Source organism: Lotus japonicus, chromosome 3 (genome assembly GCF_012489685.1).
Source record: "Lotus japonicus ecotype B-129 chromosome 3, LjGifu_v1.2".
Lineage (NCBI taxonomy): Eukaryota > Viridiplantae > Streptophyta > Magnoliopsida > Fabales > Fabaceae > Lotus > Lotus japonicus.
In genome coordinates, this window is record NC_080043.1 from 86,951,091 (window position 1) to 86,970,354 (window position 19,264).

Sequence of the window (19,264 nt, forward strand, 5' to 3'; positions counted from 1 at the left end):
TATTTAGATATAATAATACAAAAAATTGTTCGGTATATAATTATAAGTTAGTGAAAATATTGGATTTACGTCCCCGAATGATAGCTCATGTGGTAAGAGCTAGCTAGGGACATATGAGTTGCGGTGGGAAGGTCAAGGGATCAATTCCTGTATGAAGCAATTTATCTTTTGATGTACCAAACGAAAATATTTGATTTACTCAACATATGTTAATTCTAACTCAACATTATTTCTTGTTTATATCCAAAATATTAACCAGCAAATTGAATAGTGCGTACAGGAAAAATAGACAACTAACTTATAATCAACGACGTCCCTAAGGTTAACTCAAGTGATAAGAGTTAGGAGATAGAAATGTTGGGTGAGATGAAGGGTGAAGGTTTAGGGTTCGAACCTTGAGGAGTGGCTTATTTACTAACATTACTAACATTTGCCTATAAAAAAAAACTTATAAGTATCAACGTAAGCGTAGGAAAAATCACTATTATTATCCTCCATTAGATTTTGATTCTAGATAGAAAAATCTTATGTCTAGTATCTTAATTTATAGTTTACTTGAAAAGTATTTTTAAATAACAAAGAAATATTATTAAATTATTAATTAGTCACCACTATTATCATGTATGTAAGATTATAGTTTACACCTGCGATGCACGTAGTAGCAATTCTACAATTGTTAATTGTTCTTTAAAAAAAACAATTGTTAATTGTTATGATAAATTAATTAATTAACGGATGGATATGAATATTATAGACGATAAAGTTCTACCTACCGGTCATTTAATACAAGTGTAATCACAATAACTCAAATGCAAGACAATTTACTTAAAGTTAGTTGATTTACGCTCTTTAACACTACTTTAAGTGTAGAACAATCATTTTACTATTTAGTTATGAGAGATGCTCTTATATGAGGATAGTCAAACAAAACCAAAACATGGCCATCAGATCTAATAATGAATGATGATGATTAAAAAATATTTAGATTAGATCAAGAAAAGAAAATTAATAGAAAGCAAAAAAGCAAACATATGGATATAGAATTTCGAGAAAGCAAAAATATCCATTACCCAAAAGTCCAGAAATAAATACTTAGTAAGAGATGATTACAGTGGTAGTAGCATATGTTGGTTCAAAACCTGAAATGAAAATAAGGCCTTTTCCATATCTTGATCTATAACCCGTGATTCAGAAAAAGAATTAATGTCAAACTCCATAAAGGAATTGAAGGTGCAATGGGAAACTAAAATCAAATACAAAACATGTCACTCCATGGCCATGATTCGACAGCACAATATTTTCATAACAATGGTCATTCACATAATTGAAATTCACTGCTATTAGGTGCTCAACATTTATTGGAAATATGACATTTGTTTTTTTTTATAAGCAAAAGAGTATATTTAATGAGAAGTATGAAGGGTACTTCAAACCCGATACATAGAGAAAGCTTTAAAATCTAATACAATAAGGACAAAACATGCCTAAGAATAAGCTTAACAGCTACAGGGTGTAGCCTAATACATAATTCTAATCCATCCCTCCAACCCTATGCAAGAAAGCACTAAGAAAATCACAATAAACTTTACATGCTCACTAATAGCCAACTAAACATATCCACGCAGCACATAAAGCATGGTTGTGCCAAGAAAGAAGACTTGCCAGTTTTTATTTATCTGTCAAAACCAAAACAGATAGTTCCAAAATCCTCCAACATCCAATATCATTAGCCACGAGACAACACAAACAATTAGCTATCTTCATCAAATCTGCCAACTCGGTCCTTAATGGTTTCCAAATTTCACCAGCCAAGCAGAATACTCGCCTGCAAAAATCCACAGCCCACACCACTAATCCAGCTTCTATACAAACTGAAGACAGTGCAGAAAATAGAATATGACATTTAATTAAACTCATTGAAAGATAAATATTAAACAGATGGAAAAAATTAAAACAGAGGCGGTATTATCAAAACCAAACAAAACATATTCTTCGCACGTGCATAACAGTGAACAACAAAACATAATGAACCCAAAATGTCATCAACACTTAGCAGGTTTGGATTTTCTGAAGGCTGCTGATATGGCTTGGGTTTCCATGTATTTTTTCCAGGCCGCAGGCTACGTATTGGATGCAATTGACCACCAGTACATGCCATTGTGATGGATAGGTTAACAACTGAAATTAAAGGGAACTGGATGAGCACAGAACGTCTGTGTAAATCAACAACAAAGGGGTCAATTTATAAGCAAAAGAACGGGCATGCATCAAGGCCTTCAGATCAGATAAGAGCAAAGTTGTAAAGGAAAAAGGGGGAAATAGGGTGTAGGCACACAACCTGTAAAGAAGAACTTCCAGCTGGTTTTGGTAGGTATCAGTGACTAATCATACCAGCTGTAAATGAGTAAGCTTCAATTAGATGACAGAATAGGTAATAGGTATACAGAATGTAGAGAAGGGTTCACACCTGTTAGAAGAGGTGGATAATGGAATGCAATACCTCTTAAACCGGACAACCCTTTACAGTCATAGATCATAGATTCTCCTTTTAGAGTTCATGCATCAAAGAAAGAACCGCAACACAGCTGGTCAAATTCCATGTGCTTGAGTATTGCAGCGTTGTATGATGATGGAAAAAATAGCTGGTGGGATGGAAAGAGTAGGGGTAGCTGGTGTTCCGTCAGGTACATTGGGGAAGGGTTTTCACAGGTTTTTTTCTCTTTAAACCAGAATGTAAAGACTATGGCTAGCTGACTGGTCCATAGGTATCCAACAAAGCCCACTAACTGACTGGCCCAGTAACATGAAATGTGACAAAAAAAATGGCAACAATGAACAGTAATTTGGGATCCTGCCTTTTAAAGTAGTAGAGTAGACTAGTGATTATACCCGTGCGATGCACGGGATCTAAATCATTGATTTCGTTGAAAAAATTACAATTAATTTAATCCAACAATGATTAATTATTTTATTATTATTATTTCTCAGATCCCAACATACCTCATATATTTATATTATTTATTTTTTAAATTTAAAATTAAAACAATGATCCAACTACAATTTATTTAATTAATATTTGTAACAATAGGATTTAGATATAGATTTAGTTAATATTTAAATCCGGACAAAAAGATACAAAAGAGAAGCAAAACCAGATTTCGATGGTCAAAACTAAGTACACACAGGAAATAAAACATATATAATAGAATGTATCACACAGTGCGATGCACGAAGACTAAGTCATTGATTTTATTAAAAAATTATATTTAATATATCACAAAATATAATTAAGATTAATTAAATCCAATCATGCTTCCTTATTTTACTATTACTCATATATCACCATACCACGTATATTTATATTATTTTTTCTAAATTTAAAATTTAATATTAAATCAATACTCCAACTGAAAATTAGTATTATTAATATTTATAAGAATATAATTCTGTCAAAAAAAAATTTAAAATTAGATTCAATTAATATTTAAAACCAATTTCAAAAGTAAAATACATTTGTATGCTAAGAACATACAAAAATACACTCCCCTCCCTCAAGGTTTTTGATAATAACACTTAATCTATTCTTACTTAAAATCTACACTCCACCCCCAACTCATCAAACAAATTAACCCTATATTAAAATATGTTAATATAATATTCTTTTTGCATACTATTAGGTGATTCTAGTGAATATTAGTGAGCATTGATCTACATAAAAAAATCATCCTCCAACTCCATCCGTATTTATTTGATGCTACATAACCAACTCTTGTCGACAACTAAATAAAGAGAAAATCAATCAATTAGCGAAAAATCTGTAATTGGATTAGTGTTTGTTATTCAGTTGCAATTAAACTTGTAAAGATTGGAGAAAAGGGGTGGCCGAAAATTAAGGGTGCAGATATTTTAGGGAAAACCGGTTACAATTAAGTAATTTAGGAGAAAATAGTGAAATTGGTGAGAGCATTAAAGGAGTGTATCAAAATTATAACAAAGTAAAGTTTGATCGTTAATGAGGGATTTGAAGAAGGCAAAAAAACTGACCAAGTAGTGGAAATTTGCTTTCTGATCATGCCAAGATGAAGACCGACAGGAAATCTTTCTATTAATACCATAAGCTTTCTAAAGCATGACGTTGCACTGTGCAAAAAGATCAAGTATTCTATACTGATATCATCCATTTTAAATTACATTACATTACATGTATACCAAAGCATAGAATAATTCTACTAAAAGCATTAAGCAATGGAGGTAATCAATTGGTGAGCGATGTGGGATTAGGGTAAACATTAGTTGCAATAGATAAAATGGACAGCAACGTAAACACCTATATTTTTTTTAGAAAAGTATTAAGGTGTTATTTACTAATTAGGATGAATTTTTTTAAGAGTTGTATTATATGTGAAAGTATATCTGACACAGACATACACACTCAAATAGGGTAAATTTAATTAAGACCATACAGTAGATGCCTAATGTGATATAAAAGTGGTGGGGTTTTGATTCAGGACTTCAGGTGTTACTTAAAGCATAGACAATACATGTCTACTATTGAAGGACACATACATTAGTTCTAACCTATCTTTATAACCTATTGAGTGGATCACAAAGGGTCTTCAATCACAAACCCAGTTCCACTGATCGTACCTTACATCAATCAACACATAAACAACTTTCGCTTGGTGCCAAATTCCACTCAAAAATGCTTTTTTTTTTTTTTCATTCTTTCCACCATCCATATATGAAAATTATTGCAGTAGATTGATGATTTCCTGATTGTTGCCTTAATCCGCTGGCCCTGTAGATTAACGAAAATGACATGTTGTAAGCTATATAATAGATCAAACCACATCACAACAAATAGATTCAATGATTTAGTGCTATTTATATATGAGAAAGTAACTTAAATTATCTATTATATAAACAAATCAACAAATAACACCCCTGGGATTGAATGACAGTAAAACTATAAGAGTTACACTGATTGGTTAAGAACCCTCCTTAGATCTATTAGAACATGCTCATAATACATACACAGACAATTTCAAGAACAACCCAATGAAAATGTCAATATTGAGGTACATGAAAGCAATTGGTGAATTTAAACAAAGAGATAGTATCTATCATACCTGCAGAAATAGAGATCAGTGTATATAAACCAAATGTCTAGCAAAGGGATAATTAGTTCCATATCACAGTAGAAACAGAAGAGGAAATGCAGTTCAAACCCAAACGTTAAGATACAAATGACATCAAAATAAAAGAAAATGAAAAAATAGGTTCAATAAGTGGGAACCCTATCAGTTAAGCAGAAATTCACGGTTCTTCACACTGATTCCTCGTCACAACTGATAGTGTAAACTTTTAAAAACATCATTTTGAATACCAAATATATATTAAAATAATAGAAGACCAGAAATTGTGAATCCATGTACCTCCAAAGAGAAAGGTTGAAATTAAGTAATAATTGATATGTTAAAGGATTTGGGAGAGCATTATGTGATTGTCGAAAATAAATATAGCTGAAGTTGAAGAATTGGGAAAAATGGCACACTTTAGAGAGTTCAGGCATGATGATGAGATTGTTGTGACTTGTGAAAGACCAAAAATGAATATAGCTCTGAATGACTTGGCTTCTTATGGAACAGAATAGTCAGTAGAATCCTTAGGGAGTACTGGTGCATATTCTTCCTCAGCTTTAAATGCTTATACCATCATTCATGTGTGTGTGAGGGAGCTTACTCATTTTTATTGAGGTTGAGTGCTTCCACAGTTATCATGTCAAAGTCAGTTTTCTGAGTTTGTCAATATGTCTTGCTTCAATTGATTTAGTTGAATATTGTTTACATTACAGTAAAATGTAGAACTCTAATCCACTTCTAATCCAATACTCAGTATAGTAAATTTAACTATACTGATGAGCATGTGACCATATGGTGACATAAAAAAGTGGGATAAACCAACATTCTATCCAAAAAAAAATTGGTTCCACATCACAGCAGAAAAAGCTTACGAAATGTATATCATAGCCAACGTACAGTCTAAGAAGACCTCTAAATAATGGATATACAAAAAAATAAGTACAATACGTTCACACACTATCGGTCAATCAAAAATTCAAGTTTCTTCACAACTACATTATGTAATCTGATATGTAATAATGGGTAAATTTGAAGGATTAGCGAGATCATTGCTTTAATTTCGAGAATTGAAAGGTTTGACATAGAAATAAAAACTAAAGACAACTTGGTCATCCATCGAAAAATTGTCTTCATAATTAATACCAATAAGTGCACACCATATCAGTCAAGCAGAAATTCAGTGTTCTTCACACCTAAATTATGGACCCTAATATGTAATAGTGATAATTATAAAGGATTTGGTAGAACATTAAGTGACAGTTAAAAAGGGACAGGTTTGACAGAGAAATAGAAACTACAAACCTATTGGTCATAAGTCGAAAAAACAGATGTTTAGAAGTAGTCATGCATGTGACTTGGTTAGCGAGGTCTGTTAGTTAGTTTTGGGGGAGTTAGTGGTTTGGTGGGAACTGGTCATTGGGTATCAGTGTAACTCTCAGAAATAAAGACTTGTCCACTGCTAATAAAATTGCTAAAATACTATAACTGACATTAACTGTTTAGTCGTCACAAAATAGAGCTCTCCCAAACACTATAGATTTCTAATGTGCTTAAAAGAGAAGGGAAGAAGTAATAGCTTGACAACATTACTTAAATTTAAGAAAAATATATTGGTAGATAAAGTTTGGTCTCCACTTACCTGAAAGGTAAGCAAAACTTTCTGCTTCCTTGTATATAATTCAAAAAAGAGCAAGAGTGTCTCTAATGAATCAGGTGAATTCTTCTGCAGCAACTTCAAGTATTTAGTAGCTTCCGACAGTGGAGCATCAACCTAAGAAGGGAAAATCACACGCATAACCGGACTATATCAGTCCTAACAATCATAATGACTACAGTAAAAAAATATTTTGGAATTATATCAGTTTTTGATAAACATGACAACTTACAAACGTTTTAATAGTTTGATAAATGTGTCAAGTACACAAATAATGAAAGTATGTTTCTTTTTCATCAACTTTAATTAGTCAGTGACTCAATTCCATATAGTAGTTTTATTTGAAATAAAAATATTCACATTCACCTAATGAATCTAAATCCTATCTTCCCATATGCAACAAAAGATATGCAAATGCATATGCCCTTGCAACACCATCCTTTATAATAATGAGCAGTGATTTTCTTTTGTGCATTTCTAAATCTTATCACTTTTTAAGACCCATATTCTCTATCTCTAAGTCAAATATAACACCCTTTGATTATCTTAAATATTTAGTGTTTTCTACCAAGATCTAAAATGTCAATATGCATGGTGATTGGTGAAAATGACCATAATGGTAACCGGTAGTAAGAATCAAGGAGAAAACTTCTATTTTATCCATTAAATTATAAAATATAAAACACATGCTAAAGAGAATCGCAATGGTTACTGAAGTTGAAGGCACTAAAATTTAACCTGCAATAACTTCTCCCCATGTGGATCAGGATTCACAAGTTTTACATGCCGTTTTCTAGACTTGGATACCTCACTGGCACTTAACTCTTCATTCTTTTCCTCTGCCCCCTGAAAACAAAATAAAACAATAGGATGAATGAATGCCCTTCCTGCACCAATTTCAGAAGAAGCTATAGAAATGAGTACAATACTTTCTTAGCTCTTGCTTCTGCCTTTCTTTGTTTTTGTCTCATTTTATTTTTCTGAGAAGGAAGTAACTTTGACATCTCCTCATCTACTTTGACACCATCACCACTCACCAGCAAAGAGAAGCACATGATAGGAAGCAGTAAGCTTTCCAAACCAGCACACTCTAGCCATCCCCCCTTTTTTTTTGAAAGAGTAAGAATATCATTAGATTTATTTGAGATTAAGCCACTGCCAAAGTAATAATAAATACAAAACAATTACTCATTAAGAGTTTATGATGTGTAAAGCATGCATCTGTAGATGATAGAAATCAATTTGCATGGCCAATGCACACAACCTTTCCAGCAAAAACCCAAACACGACATTATCACTCTTGATGAGTAATTATAGTAGCATGAACAAAAGCCCAACTGTGAAACAATAGATTGAGGATATCAAACAGCCAGCTAACATAGTTAAAGGCAGCATACCTTATGTTTCAGAAAAGAACACAACCAATCTGGCGAGTTTTCCCTTGAGCTGCTCATTTGGAGTGAAGAGTGGTGAATGAAAACATGATCTGATCCCTGAAAGGAAAAAAAAACACAGTTGACAAATTGAATTTAATTGAAGCAAACTATCGAACATGTTGTGTGCACAATCTTAATTAGAATGAGACATTGTGAGAACTAATTGTAACCTGTGAAAGAGGCAGAGAATTAGCCACAGAACATTGAAGAAAAACGGCTGAGGTGCTTTAACCACTCAACTTCGTTCCTCTTCTCGTCGCCGCCGCTAGGTTAATCAAAAGCATGAGGGCCTACGATGATCCGGAATAAAATCAGGAAGCGGTTTTGGTTAATCATCTTCCTGGTTCCCTCTCTGAAGCTTGAATCGGGAAGATGATTTGGTAGAGAGAGAAAAATCTAAGGCTATGCATCTATGCAATCTGGAGAAATTTTGGATGCGTTGGAGAGAAGGTTGAGCAGAGATTCTTTGGTCATGGTGTTGTAAGCAAAGGGAATTAGATTGATCCAAACGTGCCCGTGAATGAAGCTCAAACCAATTTTTATAGCAACCATCATCAACTAATTTCAGATATTCAACCTCAATGAGAGGGGTAATTAGGGTACAAATTCTATGACCAGATCAACCCTAGGAGATTTGTTGCATAGAGAGGATAGGTAGAGGTGAAGATTGCAGAAGATTGCAATATGCAGTAGAAGATTGAGGGACCGTACCTGGTAGCTGTATCGGATCTCTGCATAGGGCACGGAAAAACCGCTCCAAGACCCGACCCTTGACCCGACCCTTGCAGATTTCTTTTGATGAACAGTGCTGAAAACCCTCTAGCTTTAGTTAGTTATAGATTAGATGGCAAGTGATATGGCTATATCATTAGCATGTAATGAAATGATTTTTATACGATGAATGAGAATGGAAATTGATTTATATCCATTGTAAGCCTTTATTTGTTAACTTCCAATTACATGAGAAAAAGCTAAGTAAAATGCCAATATCTAGTACAGCCTTTGTTATAGAGTTAACATGAGCATTCCAATAGCATGTCTAGTAAAAAGCTAAGTAAAATCCTTCATGTACAGGACTGAATTAGCAATAGCATTCCAATATCTTCATCTTAAAAATCAGTTCATAGAAGTACACAGCAATGTTTGTGAACGTGAGGGGTAGTCAAAGCATTTTCTCCTTAGTTAAATTGTATTCCAAATTCAATGAAATCTTTGTTGTTACACTAAACTTACTTTGTTATAGCAACAAATCTTGAAATCTGAGAAACTCAATGATAGAAATATATTATAAAGCCATTCATGTGTTAATCAGTGCTACACCAGAAACAAAACGTAAATCTCATTTACTACAGATCAGTGCTACACTAGAAGTTGACTAATCTCTAGAACTCAAACAAGCACTCAAATGTCCATCGCGGTAAAAGAAGAAGTGAAGGACCACGTTCATTTTCTCTTTGACAGGGGAATGAAGTTATCCTATGAATTGAATTCCTATATAGGAAAAAAAAGAATTGTCAATCTAAAGCACAAACAAAACAGTAATTAGATTTAAGCAAAAACAGCATACATCTATAGGGAAAATATAGAAAACTTGTGTCATATTAATTGAACCTGTGTCATATTAATATCAAGTGATGTAGGACCTGGACCAGAATCGAATTCCTATATAGGAAAGAAAAAGGATTGCCAATCTATAGCACAAACAAAAGAGGAATTAGTTTTAAGCATAAACAACATGTATCTATAGGGAAAATATTGAAAACTTGTGTCATATTAGTCTAACCTGTATCATATTAATATCAAGTGATGTAGGATCCATACCTTCATGTAAAAAAGGCACATTCTGCATACACAATAGTCAAAAGCAAATTTAACTCATTAAATGCAGCATATATTTTTAACTTAGACAAAATTTTAAAGACTAGCAATTGTCTAGTTATACCTGAACAGATGGATCTGGGATGCTCGAAGAGTATTTTTTTAGCAATGGACTTAACTTAAAAGTGCCTTTTCTTCTTTTTTTCTTCTCCAAGCAACTTTTTGGCCTACCTCTTACCCGAGATGCACTATCCTTCTTTTTTATACCCTTTGCTTCACACACTTCATCTATTTCAGTAGTTTGCTCATTCAAATCATCTAATTCTGCATTTGGTGTGGAAGATCTCTTACTTAAGATATTATCAACTCCAATGCCAACTTCCACCATTTTTCTTGCAAAGAAGGCTGAAGTATCCTCACACTCAGCAGCTTTACTTGATATTTCTACTGCAACACGACAAAAATCCTTTTTGCGATTTGAGACAATCAACTTTGGATCTTCTTTGACAATTTGTCCCTTGTTGTCTATAACACATCCGCTTCGTGCATCCTTAGTCCATCTCTTGAGGATATACTCTGCCGGAATAACAATTATATTCACATGATTAAGTATTCGAAGAGCATGGCTACAAAGGATACCAATAAACTGGAAAAGTTGACAACTACACTCAACACTTTGATCTTTAGGATTGAAAGTAACTTTGTGTTGCCTTGTAATCCCAAGTAGACACACTTCATATTCATATACGTCCAAGTATTGGTTGCAAACTTTCAGAACAAGATTACAAGATTTTTCGTATTCTGCACGAACTAAAGAGAAAATTGTCGGTGTGAAGACATCTCTGGCATTTTTCAGTAATAGGATATTCATTTTCAATGATGGCATTTTCTAGCTCATCTCATAGTTGGACTCTATCTCCTTATATCGCATGTCCTCCAACAATCTTTCAAAGTTCCGAAAAAATTCAAGCACATTAAAAGTGGACTTCATGTAAAGCCTCAAACGACCATTGAAGCTCTCACATAGTTGGGTTGTTGTAGCATCAGCTGAAAAAGTATGCCGCCCATACACCAAAGCCTATTTTTCTTTCTTCTTAAATAAATCTTGCATCCACTTATTTTCTTGCAGGTCGTGCCTTTCAAGCATTAAGAAATTCAGCCTCACACTCAAAGTGATAAATGCATTTTCTGAACTCTCCAGCAAATGATTTAGTTTTCTAAAAGACATGATTTAGATTTTTAAGTGCATTTTGGAATAAATGCCACAAGCATAAACGATGATATGATTCAGGAAAAACCTCTGCAATTGCTCTTGCCATGGCAGCATCTTGATATGTGAAAATTGTCTTTGGCTTTTTTCCACACATAGCCTTGAGAAAAGTCTTAAACAACCACTCAAACGATTCAGCGGTTTCATCATATAGTAATGCTGCACCAAATAATACACTTTCCCGATGATGGTTGAAACCAATGAAGGGAGCAATTGGTCGTAAATTCTTATTAGTGCGGTAAGTGGTATCAAAGCATACCACATCTCCAAAATAAGCATAATCCGCAACCATTTTTGCATCCGTCCAGAAAATATTAGTTATTTGACTATCAACATCAAGTTAAATTTCATAGAAAAAGGACAGATTCTCTGTTTTCTTTGATTTAAAGTAATGAAGAAGAGTGTATGCTTCACCTTCTTCCATTTCCTCTATCCTCTTAGAACTCAAATGATTGCTGATATCTTTAGCTGTGCATCCAACATTCTCTCTCCCTCCAGCCTGTCGACTCATAAACTCAAAAATTAATTTTTGATGTATACCAGAACAAGCTGTCATTTCAACTTCAGCCGCTTGAGAGACAGAAACTCTCCTTTGTGAGGGCAATTTATGCCTACTCCTCGGAGTTGCAAGCTCATGATTATGTCCTTTCACAAAAGAAGTAACAACATATTTTCCATTTGATGATCGACCAATAACCATGTGTGCTAAACATCCTGTTATGATATCTTTTCGGGCAATTTTTCCTTCATCATCTTTGATCCTTTTAAATCCTTCCTTAAAGCAAACATATTTTCGAGATATCACAATCTCCTTATCTAATTTGCTTGTATTCCTCCAATCTTTTCTAACGCTGAAACCAATGAATCCAGCATACATGTTATAAAATCTATATGCATGATCTTCCGTATCGAACTCCATGCCAACATAGGGGGTTATATCTTCCTGAGTCACTTCATGCTCAATATTATCCTTCCATTTAACTAAATAAAAAGATAATATATTAAATATAAGAAAGGTAATAGTGCAAAACAGAGGCTTAGAAAACAATAAACTAAACCAGTAAAAAGACACCTTAAAAGACAAAAGTATAAAAGAGTCAAAGCCCTCTAACAGAACCCGCACACTATTTGATCATATAGTCCAAACTTGATTCATTGGATTATTTTGTTTGCCACATTACTGCAGTAACATCATGCAGTTTTAGTATAGAAACTATAACTTGATGAATCAACCACAATATTCCTCATGCCACCGTAAACTCTAAAGACTAAATTAATGATAGGGACCACAGGAATAAAGAAAGAAATCAAGGATTACTCACCCACCAACAAGAAGGATCCAGTAACAATCACAAAAGATAAAACTTCTCTATTTAAAAAAAAAAAACAGAAATTTCGTTTATAGTTCTAAAGATCTATAGAAATTTTCGAGAGTTGTATTAGAAAAGAATACATACCATTGGAATCAGGAATAGTATGTCCATCCCCTTTTTCCCTTTAATACCTGAGCCACTTCATGCTCATTGTTGTTAACTCTATGTGAAGCAAAGAGAAACTTTGCAATTGTAGAAGGTAGAACGATTGCAGAAGACAGAACGTTTCTTTTGGTTCCCACAAAGAAGAGTAAGCGTTGAAGAAATACGTGGGGAACAGGTTGGTTAAAGGGAAAAGGGGAAAACGACACTGAAAGGTTTAACAGAGTGAATTCCCTAAACCCTTAATTATTGTTAAGTGTATTCACTAATTCACATGTCAATTTTTTAGAGGACAACAGCACCAACAGTACCAATGGTACTGCACCTAAGTTTTTCCCTTTTCACAAATGATTATGTGGAATGAGCTTTTCAAAATGTTTGACAAAACAAATATTACGAACCTTTATCTAGTGTTGGAGTTGATATATAAAAATAGTAAAGTTTTATCGGAGAGAATAGAGAGGAGATAAGAAGAAAATTGAGAATGTAAAAGATGTGATAGGTGATATGATTACAAGAGAAGACAGAGATAGGTAAAAAGTGGAGCGAAAATGAAGTGAGAGTGTGAATGAATTATAGCTCTAAAATCAAAATTAATTTATTAATGAAAAGAAATATTTTTTTTTGTTAGTGTTTGGAAGATAAGAGAAATAAGGGTTAAATATGTTTCAATGTTTATATAATATAGGGTCATCATCAAAAGGCTTAAATAACTTTTTAGTCTTTGAAATTGTAAGGGGATCAAGTCTGGTCCCTATAAAATTTTCGCATCTAATTGGGTTGTAAAATTGTTTTTTTATTCTAATTAAGAAAAATGATTTAATTAGATTAAAAAATAATATGAGAGACTTAATTTAATGCGAAAATTTTACCGGATCCAAATTTGATTTCCTTTATAATTTCATGGATAAAAGAGTATTTGTCCCTCATCTAAATCAGGTTTTTAATATAAGTGTATCTAAAATAAGAACTAATGGCGTTATAGTGTTTACATGACTCATTTGTCGACGTGGTGGATTATTAGAATCTGCATAAATTTTCCGTACATGTTTTAAACACTCTAAATATTTCTTTCACCAATTTTAGAATCTTGGACTTTCAATCCTTCTTCTCCTCCCTCTTTCTCTTTCGCCTCTCATTCACCTCACCTTCATTTCTTTCAACCTTTTAAAAATAAATTTAATCAATTAAGTTCTTAAGATTTGAAATATAATTTTTTTTAAGCAAGTGAATTAGTGTAGTGGTTGAGCACTTCATCTTTTAAATAAGTAGTTGATGGTTCGAATCCCAGCTCTTACGAATAGAGAAAACTCATTGGTCAGCTTCCTACCGCTTAACGCGTTTAGTCTTACGGCCGTCGACCTTGGTCAAGACCAGAAATATAATTTTAAGAAAAAGAGTGATAGTGAAATTCAAAAGTCAAAACCCAGCAAGCAGTGATCTGAGAGAGGAAGAAACAAACAATGGCGGAAGCAGCGAAAACCAGAGAAGCCCGAAGAAGACGAAGAATCCTCGAACAAGGTTCCGACCGCATCGCCTTCATCACGGGTCGGGTCCAAACCCTTCCCCAACCCAATTCGGATCCTCCTCCCGCCGCTTCTTCTTCCTCCACCATCTCCGACCACCCAAACACCGCCCTCCCTCCGCCTCCTCCTACTGGTTCGTACCCTCATTCCAACTCTCCCTTGTGTGCAGTTGCGGAACCAGATGAAGACTCAATTTCCCTTTTGCAAAATCTCGATGCTGCTGTAGAAACCCTAATCCAATCACTTCCTACAGTTGAGAACGAAATTTCAACTGCCCCATGTTCTGAAATTGAACCTGAGCTAGTAGAAAATCCACAAGCAGCACCTCCAGATTCATCGTCTCTTGAAAATTCACATTACCAAAACCTACAGGATCATGAACAGCGTTTCACCATCATCCCAAGTGACATAAGTTCCGCTATCAATTCCTCGAGGGGAACCCGGTTTTTCTGCTCCATTATTATGGCCATGTGGGTTATTGCAGCTTATGGGGGTTTGTTCTCATTGCTGGGTATCCATTTGGTTAAGAGTGTTGTGATAGGCTTTAGGCCAATCTACATTGTTCTGCTGACGAATTGGAGTGTTGTTGCGGCGAGGCTTTTTGCTGGGAGGCAGAGAGGGTTTGGGAGGTTATCTAGGAGGGGAAGTGATGAGACTTTAGCTTCTTCTGGTGATTGGGGTGCTCAGCTTGCTAGGACATTGGAGATTGGGTTGTTGCTGCAGAGTGTGTTGGATGCTGTGTTCATGGATTGTGCTGTTTATGCAATCGTTCTCGTTTGCGGTCTTTCCCTCCTGCATACATGACAAGTAATACTTTTGTTGATTTGAACCTTGTCTTGTGTTCTTTTTCCTTTTGTTTGTGCTTTGTGTTTGTGACATAGCACTCAGCGAGGATGATTAGTTTTTGATAATTTACTCCCACTATTGATTGGCATGTGTTTCTTGCATTGTACTCTAGTTACTGTGGTTGCTAGTTACTAGGCTAGAATAGCATAAACCCAACACTTTTGTAAATAGGGTATAAGTGATTCTTATCAGCTTAACCAAACATCTGCTAAATTACTTATGCTATACATGAACTCAAATAAGAACATACCATGTTTTAGATTTGAAAGAGTGAAAGTGGGAGTGTGTTTTACCTATAAGGAATCTGCAATGTATATCTGAATCCGGATTTTTCATATAGTGATGCATAGGTTGCTAGGTCTTGGTCAGAAAACCATGATAGTAGGGGTGTCAATGGGTTGAACTAGTCCATGAGCTCTGAATCATTAGCTGCTACTAGCCCTTCACTTATAGAGAAGAAAGTATAGATGTTCCTTATGACTGATTTCACAGCAAAGTGGCCAAATTCTGCTTCTGCCCTCCCAGACTCATGAAATGAGTTAAAATTACGACTAACACATTGGAATGAATATAAAATTTTTGATGCCTTGTGGAAAATTGTATCTTTCAGACTTCCAACTTGGTAATATTATAGAAGCCTTAGGGGTGATTGGTGAAGGTGGTTCTGGATAGCAAAGGGAACTGGAACTATGAAACAATGCTAGCATTAACAGCTGCTGCTCTTTTTAGGTGCACTTCAGCTGCAAGATATCCCCTGATGGCACTAAAATCCTTACTCCATGCCAACAAGGAAAGCCTGATATAAACAATTTAATCTGTGTCTGCAGCTTTAAACTATTCCTGAATCAGAAGCAGCTCTATTTTCCCCATCCTCTCATTCATTTTCCCACTGTTTATACACAACCTGTTCAAGCTTACTTGCAATACAAGATAAAAAAAAAAATTAGACAAGATTAACCATCCCCTAGTTTCTGTTCGTGCGCTTCCATATCTATTTGAGCTTGTGGCTGCTGCATATTGAAGATCTGAACTGAAGTTCACAACTTGGACCTTGAAACTGTATATCAATGTCATCTCAGTTGCGATATCAAGATGAACGCGACCGCAATTTAAAATCTTGTATGTAGTAGTTATGACGTGGTATATCCACAACTAGGAAGGGTCCAGGACTATTATCCACTGGACACTCACTTGGCTCTGGTCATAGAATACTTTCAATATGCAAGTAAAGCCCACCCAAGTTTTGTCCAAAAAAAAGCCCACCCAAGTTTTGTCCAAAAAAAAGCCCACCCAAGCTCTGCTTGGCAATTGATCTTACATTCTCAATTCGTGTACCACAATACAACATTCATATGCATCTTTCTTTCTCTCTATCTCTTTCTTCTTATCACATTATTATATCTATTATTTTTCTCTCTCCTCTTCCTATATTTAGGTGTCTATAAAAAAAATTGATGCACCAATCTTGTTGATCTTATGGTCATGCCTGTTGACAAATTCACAAGTACAATAGCATGTGTACTCCATCTTGATGCTTGAAGAAAACAGAAGGACCATGATTTCAAATCAACTAAGGCGTACATACTTCCCTTTCCTGGCTTCGGTGGGTGCTTGGAATTTAGAAAGTTCATAGCCTCTGAAATGAACCAAAGGCAACAATCATTTTGTGCCTCCATCTATACCAGATTTGTACATATTTATTTGATTTTTTAAACTTTAACATCAATTCATTCTCATATGAATATATTTTTTTAATGAAAAAGATGATATGAATTAATTCAGATTATGATTGAATTAAATATACTAGTATTTCATTAAAATTAATGAAGTGTTTATCATTTTTTATTTTGTATGAAATTTTGAATAATTACTAGTTTGAAATGAAAAAAAAATAACATTATTTTTCCATACCTTGGCAACCCAAATCTAAAACTATAACTTAATCTATAAAAGTGGATGAAGAACGTAACTCTCGAGCTGAATTATAAAACATTTTATATTATCGATTATTGAAAATTAGGTGGCATTTGTTTCAAGTTATTTTTTTTTTTCTCTTTCAAAATCTTAAAATATTTTATTAATGTAAAAATTGAGTAAAAATTGTACCCAAATTTGATTTGAGATACAACTGAATTCATAATCGTTTAAAAAAGAGAGAACTACTAAGCAATATAAACTATGGGTGTTGCTGTGACGGATCATGGTTGTCTTTCATCTGACCTTGAATATTAATTAGTTTGCTATTTTAAACCCTAGTTCAATCATATATCTGAAGAACTTGATGTCTCCGAATGATAGCTCAAGTGGTAAAAGTGAAGGGTGAAAGATTGGGTGGGATGAAGGGTGAAGGGTCCAGGGTTTGAACCATGAGGAAGACTAATTTACTAACATTTCTAACGACTAACATTTATATATATAGAGAGGATGTATCATGTGAGAAAGGTGTTCTTATGTGAGAACATGAGAATAAATCATGACCGTTAGATCTAATTATGAACGGTCCAGATTAAAACATTAAGTCATGTGAGTTTTTAAGAAAGTCACATGACTTTTTTAAGTGATCATGTGAGCATTAAATTGTTTTAATCTGGACCGTTCATGACATGATCTAACAGTCATGATTTATTCTCATTTTCTCACATAAGAACATCTTTCTCATATGATACATCCCCTATATATATATATATATATATATATATATATATATATATATATATATATATATATATATATATATATATGAAGAAGTTGATGAAGTGCAGGTTTAACTTAGACTGGATGATAATATGACAGGTCTGGATTGGCTCGGGTGACAAATTATATGTGATTTTTTGATTATATATATATATGAAGAAGTTGATGAAGTGCAGGTTTAACTTAGACTGGATAATAATATGACAGGTCTGGATTGGCTCGGGTGACAAATCATATGTGATTTTCTGATTCAACCAAGAATTATAAATATTATCTATAAATTAAGCAGTAACAAAAAATATTGAGGAACAATAACAATTTTTTTCCACTCAAGCAAAAAGAGGTACAAGATTTAAAGAGAGACGGAATAGGACTCTTGATGTTATATATTTTAATTTAAATCGTTATATACATTTCAATTCGCAAACGAATATCTCTTGATGTTATGAAGTGTTGTGTTTGAAAACCATAATCAATTCTATAGGTTAAAATAAATTCTATGAAGTTCAATGATGTTTGGTGTACCAATAAAATCAATTCTACTTCTTCAAAGAATTGGATCCATTTAACACAGATAGTTGCTTCTCTATGAGGTAGAATTGTTTTTAGCCAATTATAACTGAAGGATAATACCAATTATATGATAACTTCATAGAAACATGATATCAATCGAAACTATCAATGATCAACTATTAATTTTCATGTCACCACAACTTTAGAGGGGTGGAGTATTCATGTTCATCACCTGAGCTTTCCAAAATACAAGGATGTTTCATGTGATGTGCCTGTTAAATGATCCTTGAGTACACATGTACTGATAGTGATAACATCAAAAGGTTCATAAAAAATATTTTGTTCACACTTCTTTTACGCTCACAACAAGAGAGGCGGGAACAAAAGAAAAGAGACAAATGAAAAATATGGTGAGTGATAAGATAAGTTCGTTAGGATATCGATACTTTATAAACAATCATGTTGCTGATAAAATGTCACAGTCCCAGACAAGTTTCCTTTAGAAGTTAGCAGCATTATTTTGACAGTAACTTTCAACCTGAACTTGCAAAAGGAAATCCTACCAACTCTAGTTCTTCACTAAAAATTACTTTGATCAAAGGAGGCCAGCTTATTGCCAATTACATTATGAGCCAGTTTGAATACTTAAACAAAAGAAAAGTTAAAATGACCTTGTCATAACAATGAGTCTTTACTCTTCTAAATAATAGTTTCCCACATAAATTTAAATAAACTTTAGCACCTAAACTTTTTAGAAGTTCTCTCATCTAACTTCTCCATACATACCTATAAACTCATAAGGTCTTTTATGAGTAGCTAAAACTCCCATAAACTAGAACCTAATCCAAACTTGACCCATGACACTGAACATATTTGCTTTGAGGTCCAAGA

The 19,264-nt window shown here is 33.9% G+C and overlaps 3 protein-coding genes and 1 long non-coding RNA gene across 10 annotated transcripts; 1 reads left to right on the forward strand and 3 right to left on the reverse strand.

Annotated features, from left to right (window-relative positions):
- Positions 1-1,354: 1,354 nt before the first annotated feature.
- LOC130746920 (uncharacterized) lies at positions 1,355-2,825 on the reverse strand. Of its 4 annotated transcripts, none has more exons than XR_009022253.1 (3): positions 2,468-2,825; positions 2,339-2,394; positions 1,355-2,213 (listed from the first exon to the last, which is right to left on the reverse strand). It is a non-coding gene; the product is annotated as an uncharacterized LOC130746920 (long non-coding RNA). The 4 variants fall into 4 exon arrangements; XR_009022251.1 differs by having other exon boundaries at positions 2,501-2,797; XR_009022254.1 differs by having other exon boundaries at positions 1,355-2,178; positions 2,468-2,776.
- A 1,621-nt stretch (positions 2,826-4,446) lies between these two features.
- LOC130746921 (N-terminal acetyltransferase A complex auxiliary subunit NAA15-like) lies at positions 4,447-9,097 on the reverse strand. Of its 4 annotated transcripts, XM_057599707.1 has the most exons (7): positions 8,943-9,079; positions 8,402-8,521; positions 8,193-8,288; positions 7,725-7,898; positions 7,534-7,641; positions 6,781-6,912; positions 4,447-4,798 (listed from the first exon to the last, which is right to left on the reverse strand). In XM_057599707.1, exons 3-7 carry the CDS (start codon positions 8,247-8,249, stop codon positions 4,697-4,699), a joined length of 573 nt encoding a protein of 190 aa, XP_057455690.1. In that variant the 5' UTR covers positions 8,250-8,288; positions 8,402-8,521; positions 8,943-9,079; the 3' UTR covers positions 4,447-4,696. The 4 variants fall into 4 exon arrangements, with proteins under 4 accessions (XP_057455690.1, XP_057455687.1, XP_057455691.1 ...); XM_057599704.1 differs by lacking the exon at positions 8,402-8,521 and having other exon boundaries at positions 8,943-9,097; XM_057599708.1 differs by lacking the exon at positions 8,943-9,079 and having other exon boundaries at positions 8,434-8,911.
- A 2,562-nt stretch (positions 9,098-11,659) lies between these two features.
- LOC130744920 (protein FAR1-RELATED SEQUENCE 5-like) lies at positions 11,660-12,238 on the reverse strand. The gene has a single exon (XM_057597080.1). The coding sequence runs from the start codon at positions 12,236-12,238 to the stop codon at positions 11,660-11,662; it is 579 nt and encodes a 192-aa protein (XP_057453063.1).
- Positions 12,239-14,193: 1,955 nt separating this feature from the next.
- Positions 14,194-15,254, forward strand: LOC130746922 (uncharacterized). The gene has a single exon (XM_057599709.1). It carries the CDS (start codon positions 14,258-14,260, stop codon positions 15,122-15,124), a length of 867 nt encoding a protein of 288 aa, XP_057455692.1. The 5' UTR covers positions 14,194-14,257; the 3' UTR covers positions 15,125-15,254.
- The last annotated feature ends 4,010 nt before the right edge of the window (positions 15,255-19,264 follow it).